We start from the raw sequence: 19659 nt of genomic DNA on the forward strand, positions 1-19659 counted from the left end.
CTTGTACAGTGTGCCAACTTACTGGTAGTGAGTGTCAGTTCTGTGGTTGATACATAGTTAAAGTAGTCAGAACACAAGTAGCTGATGCAGAACAGTCCTTTCCTTCCTCTTTTAAGACATTAACATGCATGACAATCAGAACAGCATGTCAAAGAAGGGAGGTTACTGTATTAGAGAGGGTCCTACATTTCTATAATGGACAAAATGTCCCCCATTTCCACTTTCAATAAATACAGAACCATGTTAACAATATGTTGACTATTCTATATGGAATGTTTATAATATCTTAGAATGTGTTGCCTTGTCCCTCTGAGTTCTACATGGAACAGGTCAAAGTTCCATTCACATTTGGTCAGTTCCATGATGTCATTCATTCTATTCTACAAACACATTCAATTTACTCTCCTCATCAGCTGCATCAAAGTGGTACTGAAGGTTCCAGTGTTCTAGACTAGAGCTCCTCCTACTGGCATCTCAACATTACTGCACCATCCTAATAATAATAATGACCTTAATGACCTTGATACCTAATACTGTTGGGCTAATAACAACATTCCAAACTGACAATACACCATGCCACTTTCATATTATGTTACACTGTTGACCCTTGTGTACAGTACTGGTAGTAGCATTAGTTAGCAGAGGAATCAGTATCATCATCACCATAGTCTGCTGTATTGACTGCTGCTGTCCATATACTGTATAGTCTAATGTAGCCTGTTATCCATATATAGTCTAATGTAGCCTGTTATCCATCAATAGTCTAATGTAGCCTGTTATCCATATATAGTCTAATGTAGCCTGTTATCCATCAATAGTCTAATGTAGCCTGTTATCCATCAATAGTCTAATGTAGCCTGTTATCCATATATAGTCTAATGTAGCCTGTTATCCATCAATAGTCTAATGTAGCCTGTTATCCATATATAGTCTAATGTAGCCTGTTATCCATATATAGTCTAATGTAGCCTGTTATCCATATATAGTCTAATGTAGCCTGTTATCCATATATAGTCTAATGTAGCCTGTTATCCATATATAGTCTAATGTAGCCTGTTATCCATATATAGTCTAATGTAGCCTGTTATCCATATATAGTCTAATGTAGCCTGTTATCCATATATAGTCTAATGGAGCCTGTTATACATATATAGTCTAATGTAGCCTGTTATCCATATATAGTTTAATGTAGCCTGTTATCCATATATAGTCTAATGTAGCCTGTTATCCATATATAGTCTAATGTAGCCTGTTATCCATATATAGTCTAATGTAGCCTGTTATCCATATATAGTCTAATGTAGCCTGTTATCCATATATAGTCTAATGTAGCCTGTTATCCATATATAGTCTAATGTAGCCTGTTATCCATATATAGTTGAATGTAGCCTGTTATCCATATATAGTCTAATGTAGCATGTTATCCATATATAGTCTAATGTAGCATGTTACCCATATATAGTCTAATGTAGCCTGTTATCCATATATAGTCTAATGTAGCCTGTTATCCATATATAGTCTAATGTAGCCTGATATCCATATATAGTCTAATGTAGCCTGATATCCATATATAGTTTAATGTTGTGGTGAAATCCTGCACAGAGCCTTCACCGTGCGCTGCCACTTTAAGAGCACATCAGCAGTCAGGAAGGAGGAAATAAAGCTCTTCTGGCTCTCTGTGTGGAGCTGTTGGTTGGACCACAGTGTGTGCAACTCTGTAGAAGTCCTGTTTATTTTCAGTGTGTTTAGTTGTAAAGTGTTAAGTTGATGGCCGGTGTTACCTCTCTAGGTCGTGGTTTTAAAATGCTTGTTTTTCATGACGTTGAAGTTAGGTTCACCTTAGGTTCTTAAAGAGAGATGAAAATATGTGATTTATGGATGTCTGTGTTTGGGCCGAATGAAAGCTGGCGAAACACAGACGTCTATGATTGGTTCAGATTTGGTCCGGACCAGACCAAAAACCAACGTCCGTGAACGTGGAAATCAGGGCCGGTCTGGAATGCACAAAAACACCATCCAAAAGGTGTCCGTGTTGGACGGTGCTTACTGAGGTAAAGCCAGTTCAGACATGACCAAAATATATGTCCAAAAGTGGCGCAGTGGTTAAGGGCAGCGCCAGCTGTGCCATCAGAGTCCTGGGTTCGCGTCCAGGCTCTGTCGTAACCAGCCGCGACCGGGAGGTCCGTGGGGCGACGCACAATTGGCCTAGCGTCGCCCGGGTTAGGGAGGGCTTGGTTGGTAGGGTTGGATAAGTCTACCTCCAGTGTTTTCTAATTGAATCCAGGCCCCAGGGTTAGATAATTCTACCTCCAGTGTTTTCGAATTGAATCCAGGCCCCAGGGTTGGATAAGTCTACCTCCAGTGTTTTCTAATTGAATCCAGGCCCCATGGTTAGTTAATTCTACCTCCAGTGTTTTCTAATTGAATCCAGGCCCCATGGTTAGTTAATTCTACCTCCAGTGTTTCCTAATTGAATCCAGGCCCCAGGGTTAGTTAATTCTACATCCAGTGTTTTTCACAAAGGGTTTTAAAAGGACCCTCTAGACATAACCTCCTTATTGTTGCATTCTGACTTTGTGAACAACCAAAAGGTCAATTAGAGGTTGCTTATATTTGTCCTGTTTCAGATGCAGGTGTGTAACCTGTACAGTGTGTGGTGTGAAATGGAAATGTGTTTGTTGCATATCCCACGGAGACACCCGTCGGAGTCACGGCCAGGGATCAGAGTAGCATATTGTCGTGGAAATTTCCTCTATTTACCAAATCATGGGAGCAAACCACACACACAAGTCAGAGTTAGTTATCAAAGTCCATCTTTAATTATATGAGCTCTATCACAACCCTGTGACTCTCAGATCGATTCAGTGTCTAACCATGAATTCTCTGAGAGCCCCTTCCACATTTCAAATGAGGTCCTTTATAGTAAAGACACACACACAGGATAAGACAGCATAGACATAATAAATCGTTCAGCTTTGTCTCCTTACTCAAACCCCAGAACCATAAACCAACCCTCCATATCAACAGGCATATATCAAATTGTCATTTAGATACAACCAACTCAAAATACAACCTCCTGGACAAACTCACAGAGAGGAGAATGATTCCAGACACTGCCATCTCCGATGGGAAAACTAGGGAGTGAACTGGCACACACACAGTGGAGCAAAATATATGCTTACACATGATGACACTTTGACCTCTCCCCTCTCAGCGGCCATGCAACTTAGTCTTGACATAGAACAGATACTGCAACCCTGCCACAGTATTATACAAAAATACCATTCTGATGAGAATTAACTTACACCCATTTGATAAATATAAAACATCTTACATATGTTACCAACAAATTCTGAATCTTCCCTAACAATATTCAACTGTTTCTCTGTTTCACTCTGTCAGAAAATGGACAAGAACAAAGATGGCGTGGTCACCATTGAGGAGTTTCTGGAGTCTTGTCAAAAGGTTTGTGTGTCTGTGTGTTGGTGTGTGTGTGTCTGTGTGTGTGTGTCTGTCTGTGTGTCTGTCTGTGTGTCTGTCTGTCTGTCTGTCTGTCTGTCTGTCTGTCTGTCTGTCTGTCTGCCTGTCTGTCTGTCTGCCTGTCTGTCTGTCTGTCTGTCTGTCTGTCTGTCTGTGTGTCTGTGTGTCTGTCTGTGTCTGTCTGTGTCTGTCTGCGTGTGTCTGTCTGTCTGTCTGTCTGTGTGTGTCTGTCTGTCTGCGTGTGTCTGTGTCTGTCTGCGTGTGTCTGTGTGAGTACCTGTTTGTGTGTGTGTGTGCATGTGTTCAATTGCAGCATGATTCTATAGGATATGGTTATTTATGACGTGATTTAATCATATTTAAAACGTCACAATGTGAAGTTTATTTCCACAAATGTGTGTTTTTTCATCCACAGGTACACCTCCAATTGACTCAAATTATGTAAATTGCCTATCAGAAGCTTCTAAAGCCATGACATCATTTTCTGGAATTTTCCAAGCTGTTTAAAGGCTCAGTCATTTAGTGTATGTAAACTTCTGACCCACTGGAATTGTGATACAGTGAATTATAAGTGAAATAATCTGTCTGTAAACAATTGTTGGAAAAATTACTTGTGTCATACACAAAGTAGATGTCCTAACCGACTTGCCAAAACTATAGTTTGTTAACAAGAGATTTGTGGAGTGGATGAAAAACGAGTTTCAATGACTCCAACATAAGTGTATTTACACTTCCGACTTCAACTGTATATCTTTTAGCCTCTCTGAAATCAAATAATCTAGTGATAGATTAAACAAATACATGACTGTCATTGAACAACCCCATGACATGATGAGATGTGGAAAATCACACCAATCTCTTGCATAAGTTATTCAAACTTATTAGTAAAGCTAATTTACTAACTAATTAACTAATTTACTAACATTGGATCTTCAACTTTTTATTTATTTAAGAACCTGTTACTGCTTCTGTACTGTTTAAACCTTCTCTCCAACTGCTTCTTACCTGTTGTGCTTTTTGTCCCTTCCTGCCTCCTGTCCAGGATGAGAACATCATGCAGTCCATGCATCTGTTTGACAACGTCATTTAGTGATACTTCCTGTGGGTGTGGCCTAAAGGACAGGGTGCCCATATTTAGCCTCACAGCCTCCACCCCTAGCTCCCCTCTATCCCCAAACACAGACTCATTAGGGATGTCAGGTGGGTAAACAGTACCCCTCCATGGATCTCCACTCTCCTCCTACCTGGGAAGGTCAGACAACAGTTAGGTGTGCAATAGGTACACCTCCATGGGTCTCCACTCTCTCATCCACCTCTAGCCCATCTCTGCCCCCCAAAAGAGACTCCCCTACCTGGGAAGGTCAGACAACAGTTAGGGGCTCAAAGCCACGCCATGTTGGAGACCATATCACTCATTCTATATGACATCACATTCTCACTATGCAATAATGTTATTGATTCTCTAATTACTAGTTTGACAAAATGGTGGACTGTTATTATTCTAAGGGCAAAAGGCTTTAAATGAAACAATAATCTCACTGCTTGGTATGAATGAACTTGTTAACTGTGAGATGTATTATTATCAATCATCGACATTCTTCCATTTCTCAATGTTCTGGAAGGGAATACCCTGGCTGACGGAATTACCCACAACCCTCCAATCATCCATATTGTGTCCTATTTACCTCAACAGAAATATGGTCCGGGTCTGTTTAGGTTTTTTTGTGCGTGACTTCTGGTTAAGCGCTTCCGGCCAATAGTTGGGAGCTAGCTAGCTAACTAACTCAGTATCGCTTCTCACAACTTTCCAAACTTGGATTCACATAAATGGTAATTTTATGTTCTGTAAGGGGTTGCCACGGCAACTGTCAGAAACAGAAACTGTTCATGGAGCAGGAGTGTTTTGACCACCAAACTTTTTTGAGGAGCGAGTGCAGTTGTGAGGCTCCTTTTGATTTGCACCCACCTCCTAAAGACGAGGAGTCTCTTTGGCTTTGGCTCAAAGCATTGAAAAGATGCTGTGAAGAAGTCAATGGAACTCAATCAAAACAATCGAATTGCCATGGAAACGCGTGTGGGAAAGATGCCATGGGGGAAAGATCCCAAATCTCCTCATTGCCCCCCAGCAAAATGAACCTCCATTTAGGCGTGTTATTATTTACAGTATAGAGTACGTGTACTATGTTGTGGTAAAAATCAGAAATGTAATGCTTGTATGGATGTCAACCACAGGAGGTTGGTGGCACCTTAATTGGGGAGGACGGGCTCATAGTAATGGCTGAAGCGAAATCGTTGGAATGGTATCAAATGCATCAAACACATGCGACTGAAGCCATTCCATTTGCTCCGTTCCAGCCTTTATTATGAGCCGTCCTCCCCTCAGCAGCCTCCTGTGATGTCAACCCCAATGTTCATGTCATGTACTGTCATGTTGTGTCTTGTCTCTGTCCTTTCCCTTCACCCTGTCTCCCTCTGCTGGTCGTTGTTAGGTTACCTTTTCTCCCTCTCTTTCCCCCAGCTGTGCCTTGTCTCCTCCTAACCACCTCGTCACCCCGTTTCCCACCTGTTCCCTTTTTCCCTCTGATTAGGTCCCTATATCTCTCTCTGTTTTTGTTCCTGTCCTTGTCGGATTCTTGTTTGTTGTGTTTCATGCCTGAACCAGACTGTCGTCATGTTTGCTGTAACCTTGTCTTGTCCTGTCGGAATCTGCCGGTCCGTCTGAGCCTACCTATGTTTGGTAATTAAAGAAGCTCTGTTTAAGTTAATTCGCTTTTGGGTCCTCATTCACGCACCGTAACAGAAGAATCCGACCAAGAATGGACCCAGCGACTTCGGATCCTCTCTACTCAGCCGTCGGGATCCAGGGAGCGATGCTAGGCAGACACGAGCAGGAAGTGTCTGCTGCTCGACATGCCGTTGAGACCCTGGCCACCCAAGTCTCCAACCTCACAGAACAGGTTCACCATCTCCGCCTCGATCCACCGGCCACTTCCAGGGCTTTCGAATCTCCGGAGCCCAGAATCAATAACCCGCCGTGTTACTCTGGGGAGCCCACTGAATGCCGCTCGTTCCTCACCCAGTGTGATATTGTGTTTTCTCTCCAGCCCAACACTTACTCCAGGAGCACTGCTCGTGTCGCCTACGTCATATCTCTCCTTATTGGACGGGCTCGTGAGTGGGGCACGGCAATCTGGGAGGCAAGGGCTGAGTGTACTAACCAGTATCAGGACTTTAAGGAGGAGATGATACGGGTTTTTGATCGATCTGTTTTTGGGGAGGAGGCTTCCAGGGCCCTGTCTTCCCTATGTCAAGGCAATCGATCCATAACAGACTACTCTATTGAGTTTCGCACTCTTGCTGTCTCCAGTGGCTGGAACGAGCCGGCCTTGCTCGCTCGTCTTCTGGAGGGTCTCCGCGCAGAGGTAAAGGATGAGATTCTCTCCCGGGAGGTTCCTTCCAGCGTGGATTCCTTGATTGAACTCGCTATTCGCATTGAGCGACGGGTTGATCTTCGTCACCGAGCTCGTGGAAAGGAGCTCGCGCTCTCCGTTGCCCCCCTCTCCGCATCACTACCATCTTCCTCTGCCGGCTCGGGTGCTGAGCCCATGCAGCTGGGAGGTATCCGCATCTCGACTAAGGAGAGGGAACGGAGAATCACCAACCGCCTCTGTCTCTATTGCGGTTCCGCTGGTCATTTTGTCACTTCATGTCCAGTAAAAGGCCAGAGCTCGTCAGTAAGCGGAGGGCTACTGGTGAGCGCTACTACTCCTGTCTCTCCTTCAAGATCCTGCACTACCTTGTCGGTCCATCTACGCTGGACCGGTTCGTCAGCTTCCTGCAGTGCCTTAATAGACTCTGGGGCGGAGGGCTGTTTTATGGACGAGACCTGGGCTCGGGAACATGACATTCCTCTCAGACAGTTAAAGGAGCCCACGGCCTTGTTCGCCCTGGATGGTAGTCCTCTCCCCAGGATTCAGCGTGAGACGCTACCTTTAACCCTCACTGTTTCTGGTAATCATAGTGAAACCATTTCTTTTTTAATTTTTCGTTCACCTTTTACACCTGTTGTTTTGGGCCATCCCTGGCTAGTTTGTCATAATCCTTCCATTAATTGGTCTAGTAATTCTATCCTCTCCTGGAACGTCTCTTGTCATGTGAAATGTTTAATGTCTGCTATCCCTCCTGTTTCCTCTGTCTCTTCTTCACAGGAGGAGCCTGGTGATTTGACAGGGGTGCCGGAGGAATATCACGATCTGCGCACGGTGTTCAGTCGGTCCAGGGCCACCTCTCTTCCTCCACACCGGTCGTATGATTGTAGTATTGATCTCCTTCCGGGAACCACCCCCCCCCCCCCGGGGTAGACTATACTCTCTGTCGGCTCCCGAACGTAAGGCTCTCGAAGATTATTTGTCTGTAGCTCTTGACGCCGGTACCATAGTCCCCTCCTCCTCTCCCGCCGGAGCGGGGTTTTTTTTTGTCAAGAAGAAGGACGGGTCTCTGCGCCCCTGCATAGATTATCGAGGGCTGAATGACATAACAGTGAAGAATCGTTATCCGCTTCCTCTTATGTCTTCAGCCTTCGAGATCCTGCAGGGAGCCAGGTTTTTCACTAAGTTGGACCTTCGTAACGCTTACCATCTCGTGCGCATCAGGGAGGGGGACGAGTGGAAGACGGCGTTTAACACTCCGTTAGGGCACTTTGAATACCGGGTTCTTCCTTTCGGCCTCGCTAACGCTCCAGCTGTCTTTCAGGCATTAGTCAATGATGTCCTGAGAGACATGCTGAACATCTTTGTTTTCGTTTACCTTGACGATATCCTGATTTTTTCACCGTCACTCCAGATTCATGTTCAGCACGTTCGACGTGTCCTCCAGCGCCTTTTAGAGAATTGTCTTTTTGTGAAGGCTGAGAAGTGCACTTTTCATGCCTCCTCCGTCACATTTCTCGGTTCTGTTATTTCCGCTGAAGGCATTAAGATGGATCCCGCTAAAGTCCAAGCTGTCATTGATTGGCCCGTCCCTAAGTCACGCGTCGAGCTGCAGCGCTTTCTCGGCTTCGCGAACTTCTATCGTCGTTTCATCCGTAATTTCGGTCAGGTGGCAGCTCCTCTCACAGCCCTTACTTCTGTCAAGACGTGCTTTGAGTGGTCCGTTTCCGCCCAGGGAGCTTTTGATCTCCTCAAGAATCGTTTTACATCCGCTCCTATCCTTGTTACACCTGACGTCTCTAGACAGTTCGTTGTCGAGGTTGACGCGTCAGAGGTGGGCGTGGGAGCCATTCTTTCTCAGCGCTCCCTCTCTGACGACAAGGTCCACCCATGCGCGTATTTTTCTCATCGCCTGTCGCCGTCGGAACGTAACTATGATGTGGGTAACCGCGAACTGCTCGCCATCCGGTTAGCCCTAGGCGAATGGCGACAGTGGTTGGAGGGGGCGACCGTTCCTTTTGTCGTTTGGACTGACCATAGGAACCTTGAGTACATCCGTTCTGCCAAACGACTTAATGCGCGTCAGGCGCTTTGGGCGCTGTTTTTCGCTCGTTTCGAGTTTGTGATTTCTTATCGTCCGGGCTCTAAGAACACCAAGCCTGATGCTTTGTCTCGTCTCTTCAGTTCTTCAGTAGCCTCCACTGACCCCGAGGGGATTCTCCCTGAGGGGCGTGTTGTCGGGTTGACTGTCTGGGGAATTGAGAGGCAGGTAAAACAAGCGCTCACTCACACTCCGTCGCCGCGCGCTTGTCCTAGGAACCTTCTTTTCGTTCCCGTTCCTACTCGTCTGGCCGTTCTTCAGTGGGCTCACTCTGCCAAGTTAGCCGGCCACCCTGGCGTTCGGGGTACGCTTGCTTCCATTCGCCAGCGTTTTTGGTGGCCCACCCGGGAGCACGACACGCGTCGTTTCGTGGCTGCTTGTTCGGTCTGCGCGCAGACTAAGTCCGGTAACTCTCCTCCTGCCGGCCGTCTCAGGCCGCTTCCTATTCCCTCTCGACCGTGGTCTCACATCGCCTTAGATTTTGTCACCGGACTGCCTTCGTCAGCGGGGAAGACTGTTATTCTTACGGTTGTCGATAGGTTCTCTAAGGCGGCTCATTTCATTCCCCTTGCTAAGCTTCCTTCTGCTAAAGAGACGGCACAAATCATCATCGAGAATGTTTTCAGAATTCATGGCCTTCCGTCAGACGTCGTTTCGGACAGAGGTCCGCAATTCACGTCTCAATTTTGGAGGGAGTTTTGCCGTTTGATTGGGGCTTCCGTCAGTCTCTCTTCCGGCTTTCACCCCCAGTCTAACGGTCAAGCAGAACGGGCCAATCAGACTATTGGTCGCATCTTACGCAGTCTTTCTTTTCGCAACCCTGCGTCTTGGTCAGAACAGCTCCCCTGGGCAGAATACGCCCACAACTCGCTTCCTTCGTCTGCGACCGGGCTATCTCCTTTTCAGAGTAGCCTCGGGTACCAGCCTCCGCTGTTCTCATCTCAGTTCGCCGAGTCCAGCGTCCCCTCCGCTCAGGCTTTTGTCCAACGTTGCGAGCGCACCTGGAAGAGGGTCAGGTCTGCACTTTGCCGTTATAGGACGCAGACTGTGAGGGCTGCTAATAAGCGTAGAACTAAGAGTCCTAGATATTGTCGCGGTCAGAGAGTTTGGCTCTCCACTCAGAACCTTCCCCTTAAGACGGCTTCTCGCAAGTTGACCCCGCGGTTCATTGGTCCGTTCCGTATTTCTCGGGTCATTAATCCTGTCGCAGTTCGACTTCTTCTTCCGCGATACCTTCGTCGCGTCCACCCGATCTTCCATGTCTCCTGCATCAAGCCCGTCCTTCGCGCCCCCGCTCGTCTTCCCCCCCCCCCCCCCCCCATCCTTGTCGAGGGCGCACCCATCTACAGGGTCCGTAGAATTTTGGACATGCGTCCTCGGGGCCGTGGTCACCAGTACCTTGTAGATTGGGAGGGGTACGGTCCTGAGGAGAGGAGTTGGGTTCCCTCTCGGGACGTGCTGGACCGTGCGCTGATCGAGGATTTCCTCCGTTGCCGCCAGGTTTCCTCCTCGAGTGCGCCAGGAGGCGCTCGGTGAGTGGGGGGGTACTGTCATGTACTGTCATGTTGTGTCTTGTCTCTGTCCTTTCCCTTCACCCTGTCTCCCTCTGCTTGTCGTTGTTAGGTTACCTTTTCTCCCTCTCTTTCCCCCAGCTGTGCCTTGTCTCCTCCTAACCACCTCGTCACCCCGTTTCCCACCTGTTCCCTTTTTCCCTCTGATTAGGTCCCTATGTCTCTCTCTGTTTTTGTTCCTGTCCTTGTCGGATTCTTGTTTGTTGTGTTTCATGCCTGAACCAGACTGTCGTCATGTTTGCTGTAACCTTGTCTTGTCCTGTCGGAATCTGCCGGTCCGTCTGAGCCTACCTATGTTTGGTAATTAAAGAAGCTCTGTTTAAGTTAATTCGCTTTTGGGTCCTCATTCACGCACCGTAACAGTTCAGGTCATCGTCACCAACCACCGACATTAGTTAAAAACTACTTTGACTACACCACTGATTTCTGTATGCTAGCTATGCTACCAGCTTTTATGAAGGTGAGTTAGCCTTTATCAGTCACTCCTCCTAAACCTGAAAAGGTACAACTCCTAAATGATGCAGCAAAAACAGCCAAATAAATTCAAATCAGACTTTAGTAACCACATTGTGGGCCTGTTTAGAATGCATCAATCATGACGGATTGATGAATATACACTTTGTTATATCAAATATGTTGAATGTGCACCAATCCGGCGTCCCTCTTATGTCCCCCACGGTCTGCGTTCCATTGACCTCCTTTACAGCATCTGTAGTGTCTGCATGATGTGTGTTTTAAAAATGACAATAAGTCATATTTAATGTGGTTGTGTGTGTACTGTATGTGCTGGAGATGACTCCTTCTGAAAGTGTCTGTGTATATTTTTGTACAGACATGATGTTGATGATGTCTGTACAAACCCAAATATAAGTGAATAAACCACTGTTGCTATGCAAACAAATGTAAATGTTTTATTTGTAGTGTTGGAATCGGCTAAACTTCGAACATTTAGACATTAAATAAATGATAGAGAAGAAGCCTTGGACAGGAAGAGTGAAAGAGACTCTGGGTTGTGTGTCAGAAGTTAAGGGTTCTCTGTGGGAAGACAGATGGCTGTGGAATGTGTTGGGTGGAAGGGAGAAGAGCAACGGTTGAGATAAGGGAGACAGATGGACGTCTGTGGACTAGAGGAAGGAGGGGTTGTGATAGGGGAGACAGACGGACGTCTGGACTAGGGGAAGGAGGGGTTGAGATAGGGGAGACAGATGGACGTCTGTGGACTAGGGGAAGGAGGGGTTGAGATAGGGGAGACAGACGGACATCTGTGGACTAGGGGAAGGAGGGGTTGAGATAGGGGAGACAGACGGACATCTGTGGACTAGGGGAAGGAGGGGTTGAGGTCAGGAGGTGAGGTCAGTTCCCCTTAATAAGGGAGTAATCAGGGTTTAGTATCTGGTTACCTTCTTCCTTTAGAACCATAAGATGTAAGGATTGGAGAGAAGGAGGAGTGTCTTAAGTGGGATGTATATAACTGTGATGGTGAGAAATGTTTTGCTGTCTGAATACAGCTGTACAGAACCTTTGGGAAGAATTAAAAATGGTTAAAGCTTCTCTAGTGTCCGTGAGTCATTTACTCTGAAAAATAAGAACCTAACAGTAGTTACTGTATGTACAGTACAAGAGCTGTGATTTTAAAAGCTACTTTGAAGATACTGTTATAACAAGGTGAAAACAATGACAATGAAGTTGAATCTGAACAGTTTATTAAACATAATCCACACTTAACAGTTTCCAGTATTTTGTATATTTATAAAAGCGATAAGAGACGTTGCATCAGGACACAGGCAAAATATTACCATAAATTTGTCATAAAACCAATAAATGTATATGAACAAACCAAGTAAACATATATTATGTATCATCTAACAGTATTGTATAATGTAATAGAATAGTGCAGGACTGTATAATGTAATAGAATAGTATAATACTGTAATAGAATAGTACAATACTGTATAATAGCATAGAATAGTACAGGACTGTAATAGAATAGTACAGGACTGTATAATGTAATAGAATAGTACTGTACTGTATAATGTAACAGAATAGTACAGTACTGTATACTGTAATAGAATAGTACTGTACTGTATAATGTAATAGAATAGTACAGTACTGTATACTGTAATAGAATAGTATAATACTGTAATAGAATAGTACTGTATACTGTAATAAAATAGTAATGTATACTGTAATAGAATAGTACTGTATACTGTAATAGTACAGTACTGTATAATGTAATAGAATAGTACAGTACTGCATAATGTAATAGAATAGTACAGTACTGTATAATGTAATAGAATAGTACAGTACTGCATAATGTAATAGAATAGTACAGTACTGTATAATGTAAGAGAATAGTTCAATACTGTAATAGAATAGTACTGTATACTGTAATAAAATAGTAATGTATACTGTAATAGAATAGTACTGTATACTGTAATAGTACAGTACTGTATACTGTAATAGAATAGTACAATACTGTATAATGTAATAGAATAGTACAGTACTGTATAATAGAATAGAATAGTACAGTACTGTATACTGTAATAGAATAGTACAGTACTGTATAATATAATAGAATAGTACAGTACTGTATAATGTAATAGAATAGTACAGTACTGTATAATGTAATAGAATAGTACTGTATACTGTAATAGTACAGTACTGTATACTGTAATAGAATAGTACAATACTGTATAATGTAATAGAATAGTACAGTACTGTATAATGTAATAGAATAGTACAATACTGTAATAGTACAGTACTGTATAATGTAATAGAATAGTACAATACTGTAATAGTACAGTACTGTATAATGTAATAGAATAGTACAGTACTGTATAATGTAATAGAATAGTACAATACTGTAATAGTACAGTACTGTATAATGTAATAGAATAGTACAATACTGTAATAGTACAGTACTGTATAATGTAATAGAATAGTACAGTACTGTATAATGTAATAGAATAGTACAGTACTGTATAATATAATAGAATAGTACTGTACTGTATAATGTAACAGAACAGCACAGTACTGTATAATGTAATAGAATAGTACAGGACTGTATACTGTAATAGAATAGTACTGTACTGTATAATGTAACAGAACAGCACAGTACTGTATAATATAATGGAATAGAAACAAATTAGAAAAACAATATTGAATGTTCATATATAATCTCATAAATTTGATATATATATATATTTTTTATATATTTTTTTATGAAAAATGTAAATAAGAATAATTTATATATATACACACACACACTACTGGTCAAAAGTTTGGGGTCACTTAGAAATGTCTTAGTTTTTTAAAGAAAAACACATTTTTTGTCCATTAAAATAACATCAAATCGATCAGTAATACAGTGTAGACATGGTTAATGTTGTAAATGACTATTGTAGCTGGAAACGGCAGATTTTTTATGGAATATCTACATAGGCGTACAGAGGCCCATTATCAGCAACCATCACTCCTGTGTTCCAATGGCACATTGTGTTAGCTAATCCAAGTTTATAATTTTAAAAGGCTAATTGAGCATTAGAAAACCCTTTTGCAATTATATTAGCACAGCTGAAAACTGATTAAAGAAGCAATAAAACTGGCCTTAGACTCGTTGAGTATCTGGAGTATCAGCATTTGTGGCTTCGATTACAGGCTCAAAATGGCAAGAAACAAATAACTTTCTTCTGAAACTCATCATTCTATTCTTGTTCAGAGAAATTAAGGCTATTCCATGCGAGAAATTGCCAAGAAACTGAAGATCTCGTACAACGTACTACTCCCTTCACAGAACAGCGCAAACTGACTCTAACCAGAATAGAAAGAGGAGTGGGAGGCCCCGGTGCACAACTGAGCAAGAGGACAAGTACAGCATTGTTTATAAGACAAAACTGACCATAGATCAGCACTCCGACTAAGTGTGAATACAGTAGTCCTGTGTGTCAGGTGGTAGAGCATGGTGCATGGTTTCCATTCCCAATGGGGCCACCTGCATGTAAAATGTATTCACACATAATTATAAGTCGCTTTGGATGAAAGCATTTTCTAAATGGCAAATCTTATGATACATTATTATAACACTTTTGTTGTTATAACACTTATAGTTGGACTATACAGGTCCAGCTATACAGGGTTTCTGTCAAACTTGTGTTCAGGTTTTCTTGGTTCTGGGTTTGTTGTGTTCAGGTCCTCTTGGTTCTGGGTTTGTTGTGTTCAGGTCTTCTTGGTTCTGGGTATGTTGTGTTCAGGTCTTGGTTCTGGGTTTGTTGTGTTCTGGTCTTCTTGGTTCTGGGTATGTTGTGTTCAGTTCTTCTTGGTTCTGGGTTTGTTGTGTTCAGGTCTTCTTGGTTCAGGTTTGTTGTGTTCAGGTCTTCTTGGTTCTGGGTTTGTTGTGTTCAGGTCTTCCTGGTTCAGGGTTTGTTGTGTTCAGGTCCTCTTGGTTCTGGGTTTGTTGAGTTCAGGTCTAGGTTCTGGGTTTGTTGTGTTCAGGTCTTCTTGGTTCTGGGTTTGTTGTGTTCAGGTCTTCCTGGTTCAGGGTTTGTTGTGTTCAGGTCTTCCTGGTTCTGGGTTTGTAATGTTCAGGTCTTCTTGGTTCAGGTTTGTTGACTGTACTGTAGAGAACAGAGGAGTCCTCCTCAGCTGCTTGTGCTGCTGTGGGTCTGAGGAGAGAGAAACAGAAATGAAACAGAATCTGCATCCCGCAAAAAGCCCTTCTTATACTCTTTATAGTGCATTACTTTGAGCAAGGCCTCTCAGGTTCTGGTGAAATGTAGTGCACTAAATAAGGAATAGGGTTCCATTTGGAACACAGAATAGTTCCTCAAAACCATCACTCTCTCATTATAGACATAGGAATTGTCTTGAGATTTCCATTGTTAGGTTTGTAGTTTAATGAAATGACATCACTAGTGGCCACTGAGGGTCAACTCTTTTGCTTATTGATGACATCATGGTCTTCTCGTTCCAATAAGTAGCAACATATGAATGAGCTGTAATCAAGAATATAGCTTGTTTACAACCAAATCTAAAAAAATGATATGTAAATAGTATGTTATAGAAGGGGCAGATTCTTTTTGCGATTTCACTCGTTTTTGAGAAACTATCCCCAACCATCTATTCACTTCCTCATCCTCGTTGTTCAGTCAGTGGGCTCCAGAAACCCCCCAAAACATCCTTTTAGAAACTAAGAAGCTCTAAGAAGTCTGTAGTGATGCAGGTCTTTAGATGTTGAACACATGAAATGGTGTCATTCTGAACTCCGTAACGTCATGTTCCATGTTGTTGAGACTTGAACGATGCTTCTCGTCCGTTCTAGCAGCCTGATACACGGAGAATAGAACAGTTGGACGGAGAAACAGCAGGAGTCACACAAAACGGAATATAACGTTGTGGATAAAGTTCAGAATGACACAATGTCATGTGTACAACTGTTACGTCTAAAGACCTGCATCACTACACTGAGATATTTCTGTTTCTAAAAGGATAAAGTTCAGAATGACACAATGTCATGTGTACAACTGTTACATCTAAAGACCTGCATCACTATACTGAGATATTTCTGTTTCTAAAAGGACGTCTTAGGGGGTTTTTGGAGCATTTGTTCATGTTTTTTCAGAGCCTCTGTACTGCACAACGAGGATGAGGAAGTGAATTGGTGGTTTCCCTAAAACAAGTGAAATTGCAAAAAAAAGGTGTCTGGACCCTTCTGGAACATGGCATTTAGATAAAAAAATAGAAATTTGGTTGTAAAAAAGCCAACTTCTCCTTTAATGTGGTGTATTCACAATGCTCTAGAAATGTCTCTATGTTATTTTAATGGCAGACTATGCTCACCGGTTGGCATTACTGGGGCAGTTGAATTTCACAGCATCGTACTGGACATCCTCTTCCTGTTTCTGGGGTTTACACAGCTGGACGGTGGAGTACAGAGGCACTTCCTGGTTTTTGGAGCTAGAGAAGTGGACGCTGGCGTAGTGGACATCGTCCTGGTCGACGGTGGATGCTGTCTGTGCTGCAGTATGGGCTGTGGACATGCTTGAGACGTTTTCATACACTGGACTAGAGTCTCTCTGATGGGAAGAGGACAGACAACATAATGAGTAGAAATGTTCCACCAAGCAATACACATAATCTGATTCCAACAGACTCACCTGTACATTCTCTGTTTCCAACAGACTCACCTGTACATTCTCTGTTTCCAACAGACTCACCTGTACATTCTCTGTTTCCAACAGACTCACCTGTACATTCTCTGATTCCAACAGACTCACCTGTACATTCTCTGTTTCCAACAGACTCACCTGTACATTCTCTGATTCCAACAGACTCACCTGTACATTCTCTGTTTCCAACAGACTCACCTGTACATTCTCTGTTTCCAACAGACTCACCTGTACATTCTCTGATTCCAACAGACTCACCTGTACATTCTCTGTTTCCAACAGACTCACCTGTACATTCTCTGTTTCCAACAGACTCACCTGTACATTCTCTGTTTCCAACAGACTCACCTGTACATTCTCTGTTTCCAACAGACTCACCTGTACATTCTCTGATTCCAACAGACTCACCTGTACATTCTCTGTTTCCAACAGACTCACCTGTACATTCTCTGATTCCAACAGACTCACCTGTACATTCTCTGATTCCAACAGACTCACCTGTACATTCTCTGATTCCAACAGACTCACCTGTACATTCTCTGTTTCCAACAGACTCACCTGTACATTCTCTGATTCCAACAGACTCACCTGTACATTCTCTGTTTCCAACAGACTCACCTGTACATTCTCTGTTTCCAACAGACTCACCTGTACATTCTCTGATTCCAACAGACTCACCTGTACATTCTCTGATGTGTCTCTTGTGTCAGAGGTGGATTTGGAGGCCTTCTTCCTGGTTTACACATTAATTCATACATGTATTATTGAACGAATGAATGAACAAAGTAAGTTAATAAAAAAGAGTTGGAGTGAAATAATCTTTAAAAGAATCTCTCACCTGAACCACATGAGTCCAGAGAGACAGAGGATGAGAACCAGAACAACCACTATGATTCCTACAGCTGCAGTCACAACTGAGGTTTGTTTCCCTATAATAAAATATGGATGATATGGGAACAACAGTGCAATATTTGTTAACTGATCTAATCTCAAAGTATATATAATTATTAAACAAAGTATGATAAGATAAAGTATAATTATTAATATTAGTTTGAAACATAATTTTGTGTTGAAATATATAAGATGAAACTTCACCTGGTAAAATGATCATCAGAGCTGTAGAGTTCCTAGATCCTCTTCTATTCCAGGCCTCACAGTGGTAATGTCCACTGTCCTTCGACTTGAAGTTACTGATGTTGTACATCTGTCCACATCCATTTAGAAAAGTCTCATTTTGAAAGTACCAGGTGTATTTGTCCACAGGTGGGTTGGCATCACTGCTGCAGGTCAGAGTCACTGAACTGCCCTCCACTATTTCACCAGAGGGACTGACTGACACTGAGGTGTTCTTTGGGCCGTCTGGTGGACAATATGTAACAACAGTGTATTAAATAGTGTTTTACTTGTTATTGAAATATGAATTTAAATGTGATCCTCTGATTAAAGATAAGGTTAGGTGAACTTACACTGAACGTCCACAAACACAGAAGAAGAGTTGAGACGTCCATATTTATTCTCAGTCTCACAGTGATATTCTCCACTGTCCTCAGAGATGATGTTAGTGATGCTGTAACTCTGTCCTGATGCTTTTGGTGAGGTTACGTTCTTCTTGTACCAGGTGTATTTGTCCACAGGTGGGTTGGCATCACTGCTGCAGGTCAGAGTCACTGAACTGCCCTCCACTATTTCACCAGAGGGACTGACTGACACTGAGGTGCTCTTTGGTTTATCTGATGTAAAGGAGAATTTGTCAAAGGGATATGACTAGTATATTTACCACAGTAGTATATTTACAAATTAAATGTCATGTCAAAAATAAATTATCTGTTTAGTTAGAGAACTATCTAAAACTCTAACTTACACAAAACGTTAACAAATACTCATTTGGAGATGCTTTAGGACTATTTCATTTAGTTATAATTGTTTTGCTACCTTCTCATTCAAACACTGAGCTGTACTTTACTCACACTTCACATCCATGTTTATGGTCCTAGACCTGTCTGTCCCCATCTCATTCTGGGACTCACAGTAGTACTCTTCAGTGACAGATGACTGGATTTGATTGAAGACAAGCTGTGGTCCTGTCATACTCTGATAGTCACCTCCATTCTTCTTGTACCACCAGGTGTAACTCTGTACAGGTGGGTTGGCATCACTGCTGCAGGTCAGAGTCACTGAACTGCCCTCCACTATTTCACCAGAGGGACTGACTGACACTGAGGTGTTCTTCGGTTTATCTGATTTAAAAGACCAAACATTTTATCAAAGCAATATTAGCAATTAGTATTTTTTTTTAATTTTTGTTCTAAAATTATTGATAAAGTCTTGTTTACCTGAATTTACATGATACTTGCTAAGTAGAATACTGTACTATTGTACTGTACTCACACACTGCAGGAGAGCTGAGATCACTGTATTTTACAGCACAGGAGTAGCTGTCTGCATCCTCACTGCTGATGGAGTACATGGGGGAGGAGTCCTCTTTTATAGGTTGTCTGTTCCTGTACCAGATGTAGGTGGGGTTGTCAGTCAGAGTACAGGTGGTGATACAGGTCAGTGTCTTCTGTCCCTCTGCAGCAGGAGTCACCTTCACCTGCAGACCTGAAACAATATGTATAAAACCACATACACCTCTGTGTTAACAGGATGGTTAATTTATTTTCTCCTGTAATTCATTATGATTTACAGTTGTATCATACAGTGTAGTATTTATTACCTGTGACAGACAGAGTTGTTCCTGGGAAACTATGACCCCATTCAAAGTTGTCTGTTTTAAAAGTGAAGCGATACTCAGCTGAGTCCTCCTCTCTCAGATCTTTGATTCTCAGGGTGAAGGGACCTTTGTATGTTCCAGTGTACTTCACACGACCTGCATACCCTGGGCCTGTGGTGAGGTCTTCAGGGGTCGACTTATC

The 19659-nt window shown here is 42.9% G+C and overlaps 2 protein-coding genes and 1 long non-coding RNA gene across 3 annotated transcripts in view; 1 reads left to right on the plus strand and 2 right to left on the minus strand.

Moving 5' to 3' along the window:
- The window catches only part of LOC118938179 (uncharacterized), a 52371-nt gene extending 32804 nt beyond the window's left edge, over positions 1 to 19567 (minus strand). The window contains exons 1-3 of the mRNA XM_090194606.1: positions 19133 to 19567; positions 18712 to 18981; positions 18211 to 18474 (exon numbers count right to left, since the gene is read on the minus strand). Coding sequence (XP_090050732.1) covers positions 18211 to 18474; positions 18712 to 18981; positions 19133 to 19211 — 613 coding nt within the window. The 5' untranslated portion in view covers positions 19212 to 19567. The remainder of the gene's footprint in view (positions 1 to 18210; positions 18475 to 18711; positions 18982 to 19132) is intronic.
- On the plus strand, positions 1663 to 12130 carry LOC149978742 (uncharacterized). Its single transcript, XR_016485707.1, has 4 exons — positions 1663 to 2051; positions 3403 to 3465; positions 4523 to 5895; positions 10949 to 12130. It is a non-coding gene; the product is annotated as an uncharacterized LOC149978742 (long non-coding RNA).
- LOC149978743 (uncharacterized) lies at positions 13780 to 18097 on the minus strand. Its single transcript, XM_090195492.1, has 5 exons — positions 17840 to 18097; positions 17583 to 17673; positions 17423 to 17477; positions 16416 to 16651; positions 13780 to 15241 (listed from the first exon to the last, which is right to left on the minus strand). The coding sequence occupies exons 1-5, from the start codon at positions 17946 to 17948 to the stop codon at positions 15130 to 15132; spliced, it is 603 nt and encodes a 200-aa protein (XP_090051618.1). The 5' UTR covers positions 17949 to 18097; the 3' UTR covers positions 13780 to 15129.
- Positions 19568 to 19659: the final 92 nt, after the last annotated feature.

This window comes from Oncorhynchus mykiss, chromosome 13 (genome assembly GCF_057628025.1).
Source record: "Oncorhynchus mykiss isolate SJ-2025 chromosome 13, ASM5762802v1, whole genome shotgun sequence".
Taxonomy (NCBI): domain Eukaryota; kingdom Metazoa; phylum Chordata; class Actinopteri; order Salmoniformes; family Salmonidae; genus Oncorhynchus; species Oncorhynchus mykiss.

Excerpts from the sequence above, each read along its gene's own strand:
- LOC149978743 (XM_090195492.1), bottom strand. The coding sequence starts at position 17,948 with ATGTACAACATCAGTAACTTCAAGTCGAAGGACAGTGGACATTACCAC. Across the intron at positions 16,652-17,422 it reads ACACATCAGAGAATGTACAG|AGAGACTCTAGTCCAGTGTA; the intron begins GTGAGTCTGTTG and ends TCTTCCCATCAG. Across the intron at positions 15,242-16,415 it reads TGCCCCAGTAATGCCAACCG|ACCCACAGCAGCACAAGCAG; the intron begins GTGAGCATAGTC and ends CTCTCTCCTCAG.